The sequence below is a fragment of the Elephantulus edwardii genome, unplaced genomic scaffold, assembly GCF_000299155.1.
Source record: "Elephantulus edwardii isolate Elephantulus edwardi_28Jun2011 unplaced genomic scaffold, EleEdw1.0 scaffold00185, whole genome shotgun sequence".
Lineage (NCBI taxonomy): Eukaryota > Metazoa > Chordata > Mammalia > Macroscelidea > Macroscelididae > Elephantulus > Elephantulus edwardii.
Window position 1 is genome coordinate 853,144 of NW_006399935.1, and position 20,118 is coordinate 873,261.

Here is a 20,118-nt window from a genome sequence, read left to right on the forward strand (position 1 = left end):
ATGTTGTCCAGCCTGAATGAATGGCTGTGGCAAGAGAAGTTCTGGCTGCTCTCCAACTACACTTGGGCGGACCTGGAGGACCGGGATGGCGTGGTCTATGCCCACCCTCGAGACCTGCTGGCAGTCCTGCCAGTGGCACTGGTCCTGCTGGCCATGCGCATGTCCTACGAGAGGTGAGTGTCCCCTCCACCGCAAACATGTGACTCCATCAGCTATGTACCTCCTGCAGAACCTGCCCCTGAACTCCAGGCTCTAGCCCCAGCACCACTGCCTTAAGCTGGGCTCCAATTCCTGGTTTGTGGGAACCCTAGAAGATGGCCTCATTTTTTTTTGCATAAAATAGCTTTTATTCTGAATTATAACAAAATCCAAATTCCAAATAAGCATTATTAGAGGATCCAAAGATACTATTTTTAAATTGTTTACATAACTCTAAGTTAATTTTTTCATAACATCACTTGCTTTACATTTACAAATTACATACATCACACTGTAACAACTATCAATTAAAGTTAGATTAATAGTTGATATAAATTTGTTGTGTATTAACACCTGGGTAGTAGAGAGATCTCTACAGCTTTCATTCACCAAAGAAAATATTTTATTCCAGTTCACAAACCAAACTTGAGCTATGCTGGATTTGAAATCAAAGATAAAGGCCAGTTAGGATTCAGAAATTAATAGTTCTCATCTAGTGGCACCTGAAATTCCTGTACACACTTTAACCAAGCGCCTGCTGCATGTGGTGCCTTTTAAAAGTCTTTCAGAGTCTACCACGCTAAACCTTTTGCTGCCTTTGCTGCTTTGGATTTGTTTTTTCCTTTCCCTTTTTCTCTCTTTGCTTTCAGCCTTTTTCTCTGACTCTGGTTCATCCAAATTGGGTACTGTCCATGCTGGTCTAGAAGGCTCTTTTTGTTTCTCTTAATGTCAGCTTCCATTTTCATGTCATCTTTCTCGTCTTTTTCATCATTCGTATCACACTGCATTTTCTCTTGGTAATGTCTGGGTACCACAACAGTTGCAATCTCTTGAATGTCATTCATTACAACATCACCATCTACTTTGAGAATACTTTTAAGCCGGCTGAGCTCCTTTGGAGCATTCTTTTTCCTCTTTTCAGCACGCATTTTCCTTTTCCACTTACTTCGTAAGCTTTTAGCCATGTTTTAACCAAGAAAGCCAGCACAAACGCATGCAGCAGAGGAATCAAGTTGAACGGAAGTTTCCTCACTTCTGTCTTCCAGGCAGGTCCCGCCTTCTGCGGGCACGCTGCCTTGGCCTCATTTTTCTAACACCAAGTGCAGGGTTGAAGCCAAGCACTGGTCTAAGCTCTTTAAGCAAATGAACCCCTGCTGAAGCCTCCTGCCTATGTGCCCTGGGGACACTCCTGCCTCCATCCCATCACTCCTCCATCCTGACTTCTTCAAAGTCTTCCCTCCAATCTCCAATCTGTAACCAAAGGCGAGAGCGGGGGCCCATGTATATGCCACCCTCCCCAACACCTCCACCTCCAGCAGCCCCTTGTTGGCATGAGGTGTCTCTGAGTTAGCACTGGCTCACAGCTGCTGTGTGGACAGGAGACCCTGCCCAATCCTGCAGGAGTCTCACCATTGCTGCACCCACTGTGTCAGTCCAGCCTGTTAAGGGTCTTCTTCTTCCTCGCTGACCCCTCTATGTTACCAAGTATAACCAGCCAGGAACCTGGGAAACATGCATTGGATGTCCACTTAGGAAAACTCAAAGCTCTGTGGTTGTCTCCTATGCTTCTTCTCTTAGTTGTTTTAGAATGACAGATCTGTACACCTCAGCTGGAAGTTCAGAAGTAAACATCACTCATTCTTACTGCCCAGTTGGAACCAGCTTAGGCTGACACTCCCTCTGTTGCGTTTTCATTTCAGTGGGAACTTGAGAAGAGGTGTGTTTATAGCTCTGTGATTTATATCACAGAAACTCAGTGTGGGCGGCAGCTATGATTGAATCAGACTTAATGGCAGTGGGTTTAAGTTTTTTTAAGTCACAGGAGGAGATTGCACATCTGGTGGATTTGACCCTTCAGAGAGGTGCTGCGTTTGGGTGAGCAATGCAACGCCCTACAGGCTACACCACCAGAGCTCCCCATGTAAGTAAACAGACCAGTGCAATCAGGGGAATGCCTTCCCCAACTCTAGCAATGGCTCTCTCCTGTGAACCCTCCTTTGTAAAATGATAAAAAAGAGGCTCATGCAGAGTAAGGAGACCTGCTAAACAGTAATGTTATGAGCCTGGAAGAAGAAAGAATTTCTTACCTGAGAAGCAATCTGTGTAGAGCAATTAGGATGTTATGCAATTAAGTTTAAAAAAGAAAACTCGGGCTAACTCTGGTAAAAATTTCTATTAATTTAGGATTAGAAGGTGAAAGGAAAAAGTTTTCAAAGTTTACATTTTTACTACTGAAAGTTGAAAGGAATTATATGTGGATTGGGCTAAGCAGTTCATGGGCAGGTTTTTCCAAACTTTACTACTGCTTTCAGCTTTGTTTCTGCTGAGCTTTGTTTTCTGGGTCTAAGTGAAGATTAGGGTGGACTGTTTGCTTACCGTTGGGTGTGAGTTCATTTTATTTGGCCTCCTATTTAAAAATGCATTTGATCAGCAGTATGGAGCTGGAATCCAGGATGGAAGTGGTCTGGATCAGCCAGATCCTACAGAGGTTGGTTTTCTGGTTGTGGTGAGGATTAGGGTAGACCGTGTTCAAGTTTTCAGGTATTTAATTCATAGGGTCGCTATGAGTCATCTATGACTGGATGGCACTTAACAATAACAGCAACAACGAAAGAGCTCTGTGGGCCTAGTGGATAGAAAGTTATGCCACCAAACCAAAGGTGATTTTTAATCTATAGCCCACAGGCTTGGTTTTAATTGTTTTTGGTCAAACATTCTTCTAAGTGGTATAGCACTGGTCTGTCCATTTGCTGTGCAGAGGTAACTTGTAGTTGCTCTGATAGTAAACACTGTGATATTGATGTGTCAAATGTGATAATGGTTACCCATGGTGGACAGTGTTTGGTGGTGCTTCCCAATTAAAACAAGGTTGGAAACAGAAGTGGCATCCACTTCCGAAATAGCTTGCCTTCAGAAACTCTATGAACTTGGAGAAATAATGAAAGTTATACAAGTGTTCAGGTCTTTCATTCAGAGGGTCGCTATGAATCGTCTACGACTTCACGGCCCTTAACAACAAAGACAACAACCCGCACTGAAGGCTATTGTCTTTGAACTTCACCAGCTCCCATTGTTGTTGTTAGGTGCTATCAAGTACATTACGACCCATAGTGACCCAATCAACAACAGATCTGAACCTTGTCCTACCCTGTGCCATCCTCACCATTCCTGACACATACAAGCCCATCCAGGCAGTCACCGTGTCAATCCACCTAGTCCATGGTCTTCCTCCTTAGCTGTTCCTCCACCTGTCTGAGCATCATGGCCCTTCCAGAGAACAACCCCTCCTGGTAACATGCCCGAATTTTGTGAGGTGAAGCCTCATCATCCTTGTCTCCAAAGAGCACTCTGGCTGCACCCTCTGCAAGACATATTTTTTTGTTTGCTGACAGTCCTTGGAATGTTCAGTGCTCTTCTCCATCGTGATAGTTCAAAGGCATCGATTCTTCCTTCTTCTATCATCCTTATTCATTGCCCTGCTCTCAGATGCACAGCAAGAGATTAGAAAGACCACAGCCTGAATCAGAGGCACCTTTGTCCTCAAATTGACATCATTACCCACAATAATTGGAGAGGGGCCTAAGTGCAGACTTTTCCAGAGCAATATGTCTTCTGATTTCCCAACTGCTGGCACCAAGGGTGATAATTGTGGACCCAACTAAGACAAAGTTGTTGACAGTTTCAATCTTTTATTCATCCATCATGATGTTGCCTATTGGCCTAGTGATAAGAATCCTTCTTTTCTTGATATTGAGATGCAAACCATATCGAAGGCTGTATTCTTTGAGCTGCAAAATGTGCTTCAAATTCTCACTTTCAGCAAGCAAGGTTGTATCATCTGCATACCACCGGTTATTGATAAGTCTCCATCTGATTCTGATGCTACATTCCTCTTCATATAGTCCAGCTTCTCAAGTAATTTGCTCAGCATACAGGTTGAATTAATATATAGAGAGAATACAACCCTGACACATTCCCTTCTTAATTTTAAATCGTGTAGAGTTCTATTGCTTGGTTCACATAACAGCCTCCTGGTCTAGGCACTGGTGTTGCATGAGCACAGTTAAGTGCTCTGGGATTCCCATTCTTCTCAGTGTTAGCCCTAACTTGTCATGATCCACACAGTCAAATGCCTTTGTACAGTCAATGAAACAAAAATAGACATTCTTCTGGTATTCCTTACTTTCAGCCAGAATCCATCTGACATCAGTAAATGTCTGTGGCCTCTTCTAAATCCTACTTTAACTTCTGGCTGTTCCCTATTTATGTACTGTTCTAGCCGGTTTTTTGTTAATTTGTTTTTTTAAATTTTTTTAGTATTATTAATTTTAATGAAAATTTAGAGACTTTGGATTTCCATTCATTCATTGTTGCACTTTTTTCCCTGCCCATCCCTCCCCCGCCCCCCACCAGGACACTCTTCTCTTTGATAAGTAAAAGAAAAATTCTTTCATTGCTTTACAATCCCTCCTTCCAGGTCCACTCCATTATGCAGCCTTCGTTCTGGACTCTTGTCATGACAATAATACCTAATCACATATCCCTTTTAAACAGTTTTCTCCCTCGTCTGTTTCAATGCAAAATACATTATTTATCCCTTCTTTCTCAGTCTCCCCCGAACCCCGATGTCATTCCTGTTTTACAACAGTGGCACTATGCAGTATTTGTCCCTGTGTGAATGAGATATTTCACTCACCTAGCTGTTTTTTTAAAGTATCTTCTGCAGGATTTTGCTTGCAAGTGATATTAATGATAATATTCAATAATTTCCACATTCTGTTGGATCACTTTTCTTGGGAATGGGAACAAACATGGACTCCTTCCAATTCGTAGGCTTTATAGCCGTCCTCCAAATTTCCTGGCATAGACTGCCGAGTGCATCCAGGGTTGCATCTGTTAATTGAAATAAGTCAGCTGGTATCCCATTGATGCCTGAGGCCTTATCTTTTTGCTGGTGCCATCAGTACAGTTCCCACTTCCTCCATCATTACTATTGGCTCCTGCTCGTATGGTACTTCCTGAAACTTTTCAGTGTCAGTCGGTTCCTTGTTCCTTCTGGTACAGTGACTCTGTGTGTTGCCTCCATCTTCTTTTGATGCTTTCTGGGTCATTCAATATATTGCCCATAGCATCTTTAAATATTGTGACTCAAGGCTTACATTTGTTGTTCAGTTCTCTCAGCTTGAGAAATGCACAGCGAGTTCTTCCCTTCTTATTCTCCAATTCCAGCTCTCTGCACATTCTATTATAATACTTTGTCTTCTCAAGCTGTCCTTTGCACTCTTCCATTTAGCTTTTCTGCTTGGTCATATTTTCCCTTTGTTTTGGCATTTCGACACGCGAGTGCTATTTTTAGAATCTCATCTGAACTCATGTTGGCTTTTTCTTCTTGGCTCATAATGACGTTTTGCTTTTTCCATGGACTCATGTGGTCTTGATTATTACTGTTCAATGCTTCACACGTTTTCTTAAGATCTTGAAATTCAGATGGAATAGATTATTCAAGATCACATCCTGGTTCTTGTGAACTTATTTTCATTTTCTTCAGCCTCAGTTTGAACTTGCACATGAGTAATTGATGGTCTGACCAGCTCCTGTACCATCTCTATAAATACACCCTGGCCCAGACCCTCCACCTGCCCTGCAAAGAACCTCTCCAAAATGAAACCAATTGTTATCTAGTCAGCTCAAGACTCCTGGTTCCCCGAGTGGCAGAGTAGAACTACATTCTGAAGGGATTTTGTTTTCTTTCTTTATTTTTTAAATTTTACACGGGTTTACCTACAAAATTTGTATACATTGCCCTTCAAACCAGATACCCTCCACTTCTCCAACCCACTCCCCCTCCATTCATCAAACCGTGTGACCCCAGATTACCCCCCGCCCATTGCCACCCCTTTGCTGCTCCCTCCCCCCTTAGATCCTCAAACACGTGTTAACAGTTCTCTATTTCTGCAATAATCTTATTATACAATATTTGTCCTTATAAGACTGAGTTAGTTCACTTAGCATAATGCTCTCCAGTGTCTCCCATGTTAAACACTGTGTTCTAACCACTTAGTGGATTTTCTATAACAAATAAAGTGAATTAAGTTCTAGAAAAAAAAAAGACTGTGTTCTATACGGCTTCAGAGGCAGACAGCCACCCCATTCTTCTGTGACACCTTTCTAAGTGGATTTGAACTACCAACCTGTCAGTCAGTAGCTGTGCACTAAACCATTTGTACCACCCAAGGGCACCAGGTTCCTGAGACTGCAAATTGCCAAACCTCTTTATTTTCAGTCCTTTTCTGATGTCTTCCTCACACCCTGAAGGTCCACCCCCCCCCCACGGGACTTCTTCCTCCTTCCCCCAGTCCCCATAGCCATCAATCCTGAGGCCTTCTAGAACCCTGAGCGCTCCAAATGGTTAACACATTCAAAGCATCACTAAAAAATTGGAGGTTCTTGTGCACTCAGGGCACCTCAGATGAAAGACCTGATGATCTACTTCTGAAAGGTGAAAATCCCAAGGATGAGTCAACACAGAACTGGGCCCAGGTCCACGCTGGATGGGGAGGAGTTACATGTTGAATGTAGCTCACCAGCTCCCCGTTCAGGCGGGTACCGGGCTACTACCATCTTCCAGAGGCATCCCTCGTGCCTGGAAAGAACACTGTCAGGGAACTTTTCCTTCTTGGTAAAGGGAAATTACCTCTGACTTTGAATTCAGGGTCAACCATTCATTCTCTCTCCGTGTGGCCCGAGACACGACTTTGGTCCCCCTGAGCCTCACTTTTCCATCAGGATGATGGGGACGATGATAAAGGAGTTAAAGAGAAAAAGTTCATTGAGTCAGAGCATTCGTTCTCTGCCAATACCACCGAGTCTGGAATGAGTCTTTTGATGAGCTGCCCCGGGCCTCAGTTTCCTCATGTGCCAGGTGAAACGATGATATTGATGTTAGGTGCCATCAGGTCGACTGTAACTTGTAGACACCCTATCAATAGATCTGAGCCTTTTCTTATTCTGCTGCTTTCTTAAATTTGGTCTTTACCTGTGGTCCTGCGCGCCCCCTAATGGTCAGTATTGTGAATAGCCATGATTTAGTCCAAGGGGTGCCAGATCAGGAGCCACACCACCAGGGGTCAGGCTGGGGGGGGGGGTGTCCCCCTCCATGGTTTGGGAAAAACACAGGTGAATGGTACCCCCAGGATTTAGCCCTAGCACCCCCATCCTGAAGCCCGAGAAGCTGCACTTATTTGGTGGTGGTGGGTGTGGTTGAACTGATCCCAGCCCAAACCCTGACCCTGCAGGACCGAGTGGTGCTGACCACAGGGTTTCCTGGGTACTGACTTTACTGTCTCACTTTCCCCTGCAGAGCGATTAGAGGGTTTGAACAACTAATCTTTCAGTTAGTAGCTGAGTGCTTTAATCACTGTGCCACCAGAACAGGAAACACCTCTGTCCTATTTGGCAGACCCCCTGTGGACACTTACTACTTTCCCAACTGGTCCAGGACCTGCAGGGCTGAGTCTTTCTTTTTCCACGGGGGTCCCTTCTAGTGGTGCAGTGGAGACACTGGGCTATTAACCAACAGATTACACTAGGCTATTAACCAATAGATTGAAGGTTGAAGTCTACCCCGAGGCTCCACAGAAGAAAGGCCTGGCAATCTCCTTCCCCAAACCTAGCTATTGAAGGTCCTCTGAGCTCCATCGTCCTCTGACACTCTTGGCACCACCTGACGCACGTCTCTGGGTTTGGTCTGGTGCAGCCAAAAGTCTCCCCAGGGCTCCAGGGCGCAACGTTGGGATCAGCCGTGGGATGTTTGTCAGACCTTGTCCCACTGGTGGAGAAGAAAGATCCCAAACCTTCCATGCTGCCACCTACCGCTGGGCTTCCCTGACCCTTCTGAGCCTGTTTCCCCATCTGTAGCATGCTCCCCCTCAGCCCCTGTCCCTGCTCCATGGCCTGACATTTGTCCCTCACTCCAGGTTTGTGGCGCTGCCCCTGAGCCGGTGGCTGGGTTTGCAGGACCGAATCCGGAAGCCAGTGACACCCAACCCCACACTGGAGAAATACTTCCTCACACAGAGCCGGAGACCCAAGGAGGTGGGTGCTGCCTGGCTGCCCAGCACTCCCAGAGCCCCACCATCCAGCCCGGGTGGGCCCCCCTCAGACGCCCTAGGAGTGGGCAGGTTTCTCTTCTGTCCCTGGGGAGAACTGGATATGTCCTCTTTCCATTCTCACCCATGGGTGTAGGTGCCACCCTAGGTGGGGTCTTGGCTGGGTCCTGAGTGGGTGGGAGAAGGTCTCTGTACCTGGGGGTGGGGGTGGAGTCAGGAGACTCTGTGGTTCCTTGTCTGCTCCCAGGGGGTGGGAGGACCCTGACTTTCTAGATGGCATGTAGGAATGTGTCTGTGGGGTCCTTTATCCAGCCCCTCCCCCAGGCCCCTCAGTGCTCTGGGTGTCCCTGAAGGACAGAGTTCTGTCTAGGTGGGAGAGGAGGGCAGGATGAGGCTCCAACCCAGGACCTCGGCCCACCTCAGTCCTCAGAGCTGGAAGGTCCTGCCTGTCCTGGGATGGGACCACAAGCCATCCTGGGGCCCCAGGGCTGTCACCTCTTCCTTTGCAGCCCCAGCTGGCCCTCCTGGCCACCCAGTGTGGCCTTACCCTGCGACAGACCCAGCGGTGGTTCAGGCGACGCTGGAACCAGGAACAGCCTCAGCTCAGCAAGAAGTTCTGTGAGGCCAGGTGAGGGTGGGGCTGGGACTCAGGGGCAGGTCTGGGGGTGCTGGGGTGCGCCAGCACCCTCACTTCCTCATGGGCTCCCCCTCCTGCAGCTGGAGATTTTTGTTCTATCTGTGTGCCTTCGTGGGTGGCCTCTCGGTCCTGTACCACGTGAGTATGACCCCTGTCCTCCTACCTGCCTCATCTGTCTGTCCCACGATTACTGACTGGGCGCCAGCTTGGCATGGCGTGGAAGAGGGGTGCACACCTCGGAAAGTGCATGTACAGACATAAGGAGCGCTCTGGGGTCCTGGTGGTGGTCCACTTGCAGACACTTATTGAGGACCTGCTGTGTTCTGCTGGAGACCCTGCAGGAATGAAGCCCGGTGGGTGGGGGAGTGTCAGATATAAAAGTGGCTCCTGCACTGCCAGACGACAAGTGGGACTGAGCGCGGTGCTGGTGGCAGAAGCAGACTAGGTTTCTCTGCAGGAGCCCTGGTTTTGGACACCATCATTATGCTGGGACAATTACCCAAAGCAGGTGAGCGGCACGTGGGAGGCTCATGGAAGGAGGAGAGGAGGGTTGAACGGTGTGCTAGGAGTCAGATTCCTGAGGTGCAGGGGCTGTGCTCTCAGCCTGTGCGTGAATACTTCTTAGAATGGAGCCTGGATAGTAGGAACAGAAGCTGCCCCAAAAAACACTGGCCTTGATTACCTCCAGGGATGAGGTGCCCACTTCACCCTCACCAGAGAGGATCTGAGTGCGCAGGGTGGGGAAAACGGGGAGGGGTTTACAGGGCACCTCCCCGAAGCTAACCTTGCCCCACCCAGCCCCTGCAGCCCCTCCTGTACTGGTGGTACCTCCTGGAGCTGGGTTTCTTCATCTCCCTACTGATGACGCTGCCCTTTGATGTCAAACGCAAGGTGAGACCAGAGAGCGCGGGGCTGGGGGAGTGACCAGGAGCAGAAAGGGGAGAGGGCTGAATTCACAAGCCCCCCCCTCCAGCCCCTAGACACCCCTGAACACCATACCTGGGTGTCTTTGGAGTCCAGGGGCACCAGCCCCCAGGAATGCCTGCCTTGTGCCATCCAGCCCTGTCCCCGTGTTTCCTGCAGGACTTCAAGGAGCAGGTGGTGCACCACGTCTTGGCCATCTTCCTGGTCACCTTCTCCTACAGCTGTAACCTTCTGCGCATCGGCTCCCTGGTGCTGCTGCTGCATGAAACCTCTGACTACCTGCTGGAGGTGGGGCTGCTGTACACACACACACACACACACACACACACACACACCACTCTCTCCTCTGTTCTCCAGCTGTCCTTGAAGTTCCCTTGGCAGGTGAGGCTACCCTAGCTACAGTTTATCTTGGAGAAGCGTTTCCTCCAGGGTTGTTATTGTTATGTCCCTCGAGTCAGAACCGGCTTGTCATGGCTGACCTTGCATGGGTTTTCAGAAGCTGTAAGCCAGGAAGGAAGAATGGAAGGTGCTGTGTGGAAGGAGCTTGCCTGTCTTTCTCCTACAGAGCAGCAGGTGGACTAGAACCACCTGCCTTTGGGTTGGTGGTTCAGTAGACAGCCAGAGCTCCCTTGCTTCTCAGGAAGATTGCACCAAAACCAAACCAAACCAAAACGAAACGAAATGCAGTTGTTAGAGTCAGTCATGACTCTGAGTGACTCTGTGACAGAATAAACATCCCCATTGAATATGCAAGGTCCTAAATCTTAACAGGCAGTGAAAGGCTTCATCTTCCATTTGAGCAGGATTTCATCACCCACCTTAACCAACAAGCGCTTCACAGCTGCGTCTAGAGGGTGCTTCGCTCCCCCACCTCCCTCTCCATCTCTACTCTGTAGTTCCTTCCTTGCCTTGCCTTTCTGACCAGATCCTAAAGACAAGCCCCCCCTGAGCTGGCCCCCCCAACCCCTTCGGCTTTCTCCTGAGATGTGGCCCCGCCCCTCCTGATGTGGCCCCGCCCCTCCCTGGGTCCCACCCTGAGCCTGCTCCTCTCATCTGCTTCCCAGGCTGCTAAAATGCTGAACTACTTAAGTTGGAGTCGCTCATGCCACGTGGTCTTCCTTACGTTCTCCGTCGTCTTCATCTACACACGGCTAGTGCTCTTCCCCACAAAGTGAGTCTGCGCTCCTGCAACGGGGAGAGAGAGGAGAGCGGAGGCCCCGGGCTGCCTTCCCTTCAGCCCCTGAGAGTGATGGTGCGGGGTAGGGGGGCAGCAGAGTGTTCCTGGCGCGGTGCACAGCATGTGAAAAGAGCCAGAGGCAGAGAGACAGCACTGGGAAGGAGTGGAGGGAAGATAGGGCACTGTGGCCCTATTTCACCTGGCAGTGCTGAGCCTCTTGACTGTGTTCACTGGGACAACGTAACAGAAGTGCCGGGGAGGGGTGGGGGGGATGTTCCTGCCCTAGTAGACTTGACTCTGGGTGGGTGATATAGGTAAGTTAGAGTTTCTAGAGAATTAAAATGTGTGAAACTTAGAAAGTGGGGACAGAGGAGATTGCTTTATCCCAAAGAAATGGCTCGTGTGTTTACAGAGGCTCCCAAGTCGACATCAGACTGGGAGCTTTCCTGATCACACACCTGTCACTCCCACACTCATTGCTGTGGAGCTGGAACCCACCAGGGCCAACTCTCTAGTGGATTTCAAAGGCTGCCCCTTGCAAAGGATGAAAACGTCTGTCTTTCACCCAAAAAGCTGGTGACGTGCTTTGTAAAATGAGTGTGGGCAGCGTGGAGACAGCCGTGTCTGACCTCTACTAACTCCACAAAGAGGAACTGCTCCCATCAACATTCGCAGTGCAAAACTAATCCCCTTAAGGTCACCCATGATCTCTCATGCTGCTGCACCTATTTCTACTAATTCCAACACTAATCTTGATGGTCCACTGGGTCTGAAGCCCATTGCAGTGACGACACAGACTTCCCAGAACCAAGTTCACAGTTATGGGGATTTTTAGGGCAGGCGGATACCATTCTTCAGTCCAGATAGCTTCTCAAGAGTGGCTGTGGCCTCACAGCTTTGGGCAGTGTTACAAAGTTCCCGAAGTCCTCCAGCAAGCCTGGGTGATGACTTCTGGCTCTGGCTCCACGGAGCTACAGTCCCGAATCAGCTCTATTTCAGGTTGCGTCCCTGGTCCTCTGCTGAGGCTGATGTTGCTCTGTGTAGATCCCAGTCAGCTGGGACAGGAATCTCTGGTCCCAAAGGATACACTTTATTTTCTTTTCCTTGTTGGTATTGAGCATCCCAATTTCTGCCACTGAAATGGCTGAATTTAAATCCAGTAGGCTGAGAAGACTAGCCAATCTCTCTGTGGATAGACTACTAAGACACCCTATTTGTATGGCCCCACCCAACCATGGAGCAAAGTCAAAGTCAATGCCTAGGAAAGCCATTTAGAACAATGAACCCTTGACCCTACAGATTTGAACTGCTCAAGTGACAATTCTTTTTTGGGTTGGCAGTGCATTGCCTATGGACTATGCCACCAGAGCTTCCTAACATACTTACAGGAACTAAACAACGCAAGATCAGCAGGAAAAATGGCAGACAAACATTCTGACAGCAGGTCATGGGAGTAAAAGTGAATAGTGCTACACCAATCTCTACCCCTTGGTTCTTGAACTCATGAGTTCTGTTTATTAGAGAAACAACATCATATATTCAATGCTGGTTTAGAGCACATACAGCTCCTGGAGAATATTACACCAACCCTACATATTACAATCACATTGGCACCAGCAGTCAGGAAATCAAAAGACCAATTACATTAAGGAAGATCAGTTGTCAAGGACCTCTCCAGAGTGTTGAAGGGCAAGGATGTAAGTCTAGAGACTAAGGTGTGCCTAATCCGGGCCATCGTCTTTGCAAGTTACTTGCTATGCATCACAGAGATGGACAATGACCCAAGATAACAGAAGAAGAATTGATACCTTTGAGGTATGGTGCTGGAAAAGGGTATTGAACCATCGATCACTATGAAAACTAATAGGTATGTCCTGGAGAGGGTAAAACCAAGCTGCTCCTTGGAGGCAAAGATTTTGAGACCCTGTAAATAGGTCTTTTGTGGAGAGGATGAAACAAAGATTCTCCTTGGAGGTGGGATTTTGAAGCTCCGTCTCACATAATTTGGGCACGTGGCCAGGAGGGACCAATCCTTGAAGAAGGACATCATGCTCGGAAGGGTGGAAGGACAGCACAGGAGAGAGAGGCCTCCAGATGAGATGGATTGATAGAGTAACTGGAGCAATGGGTGTTGTGTATCAGAGTCAGTGAGACTGGCTCAGGAAAGAGTAGGCTTCAGAGCTGCTATAGGGTAGCTAAGAGTCACAAACTTCAATGGCACATAACAACAATATCACATACTTTGGGCATTTGGCCAGGAGGGACTAGTCTTTGGAAAAGGATATCATTCTTGGAAGGTTGGAGGAACAGCGTAGGAGAGAAAGATCCCGGCTGAGATCGAATGACAGAGTATCTAGGATAATGAGGGTAGGTGTGTCAGAGACAGTGAGATTGCATCAGAACAGAGCAGGATTCAGAGGTATTGTGCATAGGGTCACTATGAGTCATTGTCTACTCAACAATGCATAACAGTAACAACAAACTGACACGGTAATTGTGTCTGCAGAAGACCATTCCATTATTCCATCCAGGCACCTGCTTCAAGATTATGTTAAATAAAGTAACACCTGTGACTTTCGTGAGTATGGGCTCATTGCCACACTTAATTTGGTTTGCAACAAGTCTCTTGATCTGTACTGGTGTTGTGTGGGATGCCATGATGATGGATAGGGCATTCTGTGAGCTCACGGAAGGTGGTTTAGACAGAAACATTGTATGTAGGGAAGGCAAATCTAGATCCAGAATAAGTATCCATTCCAGTAATAACAAAACACTGCCCTTTCCATGCTGGAAGCTGTTCAATATAACCAACCTGACACCAAGTTATTGGCTGATCATTCCGAGGAATGGTTCCCTAGTGGTGGCTATGGTGTCTCAATCCTTGAAAATGGGCTTTTTTTAGTCCTTGAATCTCCTTGCTCTGTTCTTACGACTGCCTTTTGGTCCAAGTATAGGTTTTGCATAAGCATAATCAAATGTTCTGGGATTCCCATTTTCAGAGTCAACCACAGCTTGTTGTCAAAAGTTTTTAATAATCAAGGAAGCACAGATAGACATTCCTATGGTACTCTCTGCTTTCTGCCAAGATCCATCTAACCTTAGCTATACTATCCCTAGTACCAAGACCTTTTCTAACTCAGCCTGCACACCTGGCAGTTCTCTGTTGACGTATTGCTCTTGTCATTTTTAAATAATTTTCAACAGAACCTTGCTTGCATGTGATATTAATGATATTGCTTGATAATTTCCCTAAATCTGTCAGGTCACCTTTCTTTGGAATGGGAACAAATGTAGATCTCTTCCTGTCAGTTGGCCAGATGGCTATCCTCCAGATTTCTTGGCACAACTTAGAGAGCACATCCAGGGCAGCATCTGTTTGTTGAAATATGTTCATTGGTATGCCATCAACTCCTGGAGCCTTGTTCTTTGCCAATTCTTTCAGAGCAACTTGAACTTCCTCCTTAATCACCACAGGCTCTTGTCAGAACAGAGCAAGGAGAGACTCTGTGGTTCAAAATTGGGAAGGGAGTCTGCCAGGGATGTATTCTGTCTCCGAAACCTTTTCAATCTGTATGCAAAACATATCATCTGGGACGCTGGGCTGTACAAGGAGGAATGTGGCATCAGGACTGGTGGAAGAGTCATCAACAACCTGCGTTATGCAGATGACAGAACCCTGCTTGCTGAAACTGAGGATGACTTGAAGTGCTTGCTGCAGAAGGTCAAGGACTGCAACCTTCAATATGGATTGAAGCTCAACATCAAGAAAACAAAGATTCTCACCACTGGGCCAATTGGAAGCATCAGTATGGACAGTGAAGAGATTGAGATAGTTAACAGTTTTAATTTGCTTGGCTCCACAGTCAACACCTTTGGTATCAGCAGTCAGGAAATGAATCAAGAGATGAATTGCATTGGGAAACTCAGCTGTCAAGGACCTCTCAAGAGTACTGAAGAGAAACGACGTCAGGCTGGAGACTAAGGTGCACCTGATCCAGGCTATAGTCTTTGCAATTGCGTGCTATGCATCAGAGAGCTAAACAGTGACTAGGGATGATAGAAAGATAATTGATGCCTTTGAGCTGTGGTGCTGGAGAAGAGTGTTGAATACACCATGGACTGCTAGGAGAACAAACAGGTTTGCTCTGGAGAGGATGAAGCGGGGCTGCTCCTTGGAATCAAGTGTTCTGAAGCTTCATCTGACATACTTTGGGCATGTTGCAAGGAGGAACCAGTCCTTGGAGAGGAACATGATGTTTGGGAGAGTGGAGGGACCGGCGCGGGAGAGGAAGATCCTCGATAAGATGGATTGATTCAGTGATTGAGGTAGTGGGAGTAGATGTGTTGTGTGTCAGGGACAAGTGAGGTTGGCACAGGATAGAACAGGGTTTAGGGCTCTTGTACATAGGGTCACTATGAGTCACACGCTACTCGATGGAACATAACAATAACAACAGTCCTTGTGTTAGCCCCTGTTGGGGAACATGGTCTCTGACTATCTTAACTGAGGGCACACGGTCTTGAAATCATCAACAGCTGAGGGACCAATATAAGAGTGAGCATTTTCCACACTGTGAGGGACTGTGAAGACACTGTGAGATGATGGTGGTGGAGAGAGGATGAACAGACTGTAGCACTGCTGTGAAGAGACCCTGGCAAGGTGTAACTAGAGGAACCCTGGAGAAGGAGCCACAGTTAAAAATTTTTCTTGCTGGATGATTGAAGGAAAGGCTGACTTGTAACTGCTTTGAGATAAAGATGGGCGAATGATTGAGGAAACCAGAGGCTTCTTGCATTTGTGCTGCTCAATGGAATGTAGACTTTCACTAGATGAGGAAAGGTGCCCTGTTAATCTGGCTTGGAACTGGTGGACTACAACTGGACTTGCAGTGTGTGATTTTCTTTGCCTCTCTCCTTTTTTAGAAACAAACTATAACCATTTTGCATGCACATCTTTCCAAACCCCACATTTACAAAACCAAACCATGTTCTTTTAGTTTGGAGCCACCAAATCCTACTTATTCTGACACAAATTGCAAAAGGTGCAGGAGCATGTGAGATGGCATGTCTGACCACATATTTACCACAATGACATGCTATGCATCAGAGAACAGGACAGTGACTAAGGATGACAGGAGAAGAATCAATGCCTATGAACTGTGGTGCTGGAGAAGAGTCTTGAACATACCATGGACTGCCAGGAGAACAAATAGGTCTGTCTTGGAGAGGGTGAAAACAACTTGATCCTTGAAGCCAAGTATTTTGAAACTCCATCTCATACACTTTTGACATGTGACCAGGGGGTACTGGTCCTTGGAGAAGAACATAATGCTTGGAAGGGTGGAGGGACAGCGCAGGAGAGGAGGACCCAGCGTGAGATGCACTGACACACTAACTGGGGCAATGGAATTATATTTGTCAGAGACAGTGTGACTGGCTCAGGATCACATAGTGTTCAGAGCTGTTGTACGTAGAGTCACTGTGAGTCACAGGCAATTCAACAGCTCACAACAACAACAGCAACAACATAGATATCATTGATGAGGAAACTTCCCTTTTATGAAGTGGGTAGCAGTTAGACTCAGCCTTGTCCACGTTACGTCTGCACCTTTCACCAGAACTCATTGGTCTTTGGTGCTGGCAGCTGGGGCCTTCAGAAGTGACTGTAACTAAGTCAGTTCTGGTGAGTAGTCAGCCCTGCTGAGTACAGACCCATGTTGGTGAGCCTGTGCATAGGCTTCACACCTTCTACCGTGAACATTTGATTCATCGGCCCTTTGGACAAAGACAAGTGTGGCTGGAAAAAAGATAACTGTTTTTCAGGGAATGTGTCAGCCTATCCATTTGATTGCTCAGGTCGTCTTCTGATGAGTGTCCACAGGAAACACAAGTATCTTCATTTCTTTGATCCGTTCAGAGGAGTCTATCCGTACTTGTCCCCTGCACCTCCTTCACACCAATTCTCCAATCATTTTCCTCCCAAGTCCCTGATCATCCAGCCCATACTAGTCACCACAGTCCACAAATTAGTATCTAGCCATGTCGTAGGTCTCCATCCAAATAAAGTGAGCAGCCAGGAGCCCTGCTCAGAGTCCTTCCCATTGAGAAGATCCTTGAAGGAAGCCCTGCTGACGTGTTCTCCATGGAGTCGTGCTGCTAACCCAGAGGCAGCACTCTGCTGGTTTGAATTCACCAGTGGCTCCATGGCAAGAAGAGGGGCAATCTCCTCCTTACAGTTTATAGCACCTCAAAGAGGGAAGGCGGTTAGAAGTTGATTCTGGCTCACGGCAATGAGTTTGCGTTTTCTTTAGTTACTGTTTTCAAAACATTCCCAAAAGAGACTGCAGTGTTGCCACTGTCCTCTTCCTGTATATCGTGCAGAACCACCTGAAGGCCAGGTAGCAGCTTTCTCCTCTGATTGTAAGGAACATCCCAGGAATTCCTCAATAAGAACAGATGGAGAGAGGAAAGATTATGTGAAACGAGTGGGAGCCATGAGCGTTTGGACCACTTCTGCATGCAATTTACATGCATCTGCGGGTCCTGCTCAAGCCCTGTCTCACTTAATTCCACTTCTGTTTAATGAAGGAGCGCTCCTACGCACTCCCAACTTTGTAATTCTGTAGGCCAGACAATGTAGGTCCATGCTGGGCAGCTCTGCCTCCTGGTGACTTGATTTGGCCTTCAATCTCGTGGCTAGGTCCAGTTGTTTTTGTTGTTAGATGGCATGAAGTCGAACACGGTTCCCGTAAACAACAGATCTGAACGCTGTCCTACCCTGTGCCGGCCTCACAATCTCTGACAACTCAAGCTCACTGCTGCAGTCAGTGTTTCCATTCGCCTGACTGAGGGTCTTCCTCTCCTTTGCCACCCCTCTACCTTTCCAATCATGATGTCCTCCTTCAAGGTCTAATAAGAAGCCAAAATGCGTCTCAAAAGAAAGTAGTTGCTTGCAGAAGGTGGTGATGTTCCAGAGGGTGTGGGAAATAATCAGAAGGAGAGGGATCCTTGATTGTAGCTGAGGTTAGAGACAGGTTGTCTAGGGCAATGGGAGAGGGAGTAGAGGGGAGGGCAGACAGCATAATGGGCACGCTGGAGGAGAACCAGGATCATCAACACCTTTTGGGCTTCATGGTTACGGTTATGGATGTTTATGAATCAACTGAGCTTAAGCATTTTGCTAAGTTTGCATACAGTTTGTGCGAGGCCAAAGGTTGGCAGTTTGAACCTATGCAGTGGCTCATCAAAGAAAGGCCTGGCAATCCACTAGCATAGAGACCACAGTTAAGAAAAACCCATGATGCAGTTCCATCCTATAACCTGTGGGTAACCAGGAGCCAGAATCCACTTGACAGCAATGAGTTGGGATTTTCTGGCTGACATGTAGAAATGTCATCCTGGAGTCAGCAGGGAGCCACAGATGGTTCTGGAGGAAGGAATCGCTGGGGATGGAGCGAGGAGCCAAGGTGGGAGCCGGAGGGGAGGAAGCAACTGGTGACAACCCCTCCCTTCTGGTCACAGGATCCTCTACACCACGTACTATGAGTCCATCATGAACCAGGTGCCCCCCAACTCCTACTACTTCTTCAACGGCCTCCTGATCCTGCTGCAGCTGCTGCACGTGTTCTGGTCGGTCCTCATCCTGCGCGTGGTTTTTAAATTTGTGAAGAAGGGCCAGGTACGTCTACCAGATCCCCCAAACCCCAGTCCTTGCCCCGCTCCTCGAGCTTCACACTGTCCTCTGTCTGTCAGATGGAGAAGGACATCCGCAGTGACGTGGAGCAGTCAGACCTGAGTGAGGAAGAGGCCACCCAGAAGCATCCACAGCTAAGGAACGGGTCAGCGAGCACAGACAGCCCCCGGAGCCGTGTGACCGGACGGCTGACCAACGGACATACAGCACCCATGTAGGAAGTAGGACCCAGTGTCCAGGACTTGGATTTGTGGAGTACCGGGCTGATGGCCCTCAGGCCGGCTCTGTGGAGACAAGGAAGGCCCCATCCCAACCCTCAAGGAGCACTGATGATCTGTCTCCAGCCCCTTTCCCTTACCTCTGTCCTCCACCCACCCACCCTTCCTCAGGGAAACTGAAAACAACTGGCCAGCAGTGGGAAACCAAGGCTGCAGGCTGGGACTGTGGGGAGCCCCCACTGGAAGGGGCCTAATAAAACTGGAATGGAGCCTAATTCACCTTTTGAGAGATGTGTCCCTGTCCTCACACCGTATCTCTTCCCTATGTCCTGAGGAGGAGGAGGAGGACTCCACTGCTCAGAAGAAGTACTCCCTCCCCAGGGACAGAAACTGACTGGGGTTATGTCATATACAGTTTGCCGCGGGACAACATTTCTGACTGGAGAATCATCCGCAGGTTGTTCATAGATGTTCCTTTGACAGATCATGACTAAAGTGCTTCACTATTATCTGAACTATTCTCTGGCTTTCTTTATGGACGATGTCCTTGCTGTCAACCCATAACTCATCTAGTCTTCAGGCTTTAGCAGTCAAAGGATCAAATCTATTCTTGAGATGGATTTTAAAATTCAGGTGGGATTGTCTCAAGTCCATATTTTAAAAGTTGTACAAACAGAATTAAAGGCAATACTGCATGATTTAAAATTAGGAGAAGTGTGCATCAAGGTTGTATCCTTTGTTCATACTTGTTCAATTTGTAAGGGAGCTCTGGTGGCCTCGTGGGAAAGGATTTGTGCTGCAAACCCAGAGGCAGGCAGTTCAGATCCACCAACTGCTCCTAGAAAGAAACATCTATATTATAAGAATTTCCGTTGTTGTTAGATGCCAACGAAGTGGGTATGACTCATAACAACTCATAGCAATGGATCTGAACTCTGTCCCATCCTGTGCCGTCATCATCTCTGACACATGTGAGTCCCTTCCAGCAGTCACTGTGTCAGTTGATCTCGTTTGGGGTCTACCCTCTTCCACTGACCAGCATGGTGGTCAGTGATTCTGACCCCTGATTCTAAGCACAGTGTCCCTTTCCGAGGAATGGTTCCTCCCAATGACATGCCCAAAAGATGTGGTCTTAGTCTGGAAACTGCTGAAACCAGGCCTCC

The 20,118-nt window shown here is 47.7% G+C and overlaps 2 protein-coding genes across 2 annotated transcripts; one reads left to right on the top strand and one right to left on the bottom strand.

Annotated features, from left to right (window-relative positions):
- On the top strand, window positions 1-18,955 carry CERS4 (ceramide synthase 4). The gene is made up of 10 exons (XM_006896400.1): window positions 1-173; window positions 8,175-8,292; window positions 8,816-8,934; window positions 9,024-9,081; window positions 9,401-9,451; window positions 9,742-9,834; window positions 10,027-10,155; window positions 10,932-11,038; window positions 18,566-18,722; window positions 18,797-18,955. The coding sequence occupies exons 1-10, from the start codon at window positions 1-3 to the stop codon at window positions 18,953-18,955; spliced, it is 1,164 nt and encodes a 387-aa protein (XP_006896462.1).
- On the bottom strand, window positions 771-1,163 carry LOC102876529 (protein LLP homolog). The gene has a single exon (XM_006896337.1). It carries the CDS (start codon window positions 1,161-1,163, stop codon window positions 771-773), a length of 393 nt encoding a protein of 130 aa, XP_006896399.1.
- Window positions 18,956-20,118: the final 1,163 nt, after the last annotated feature.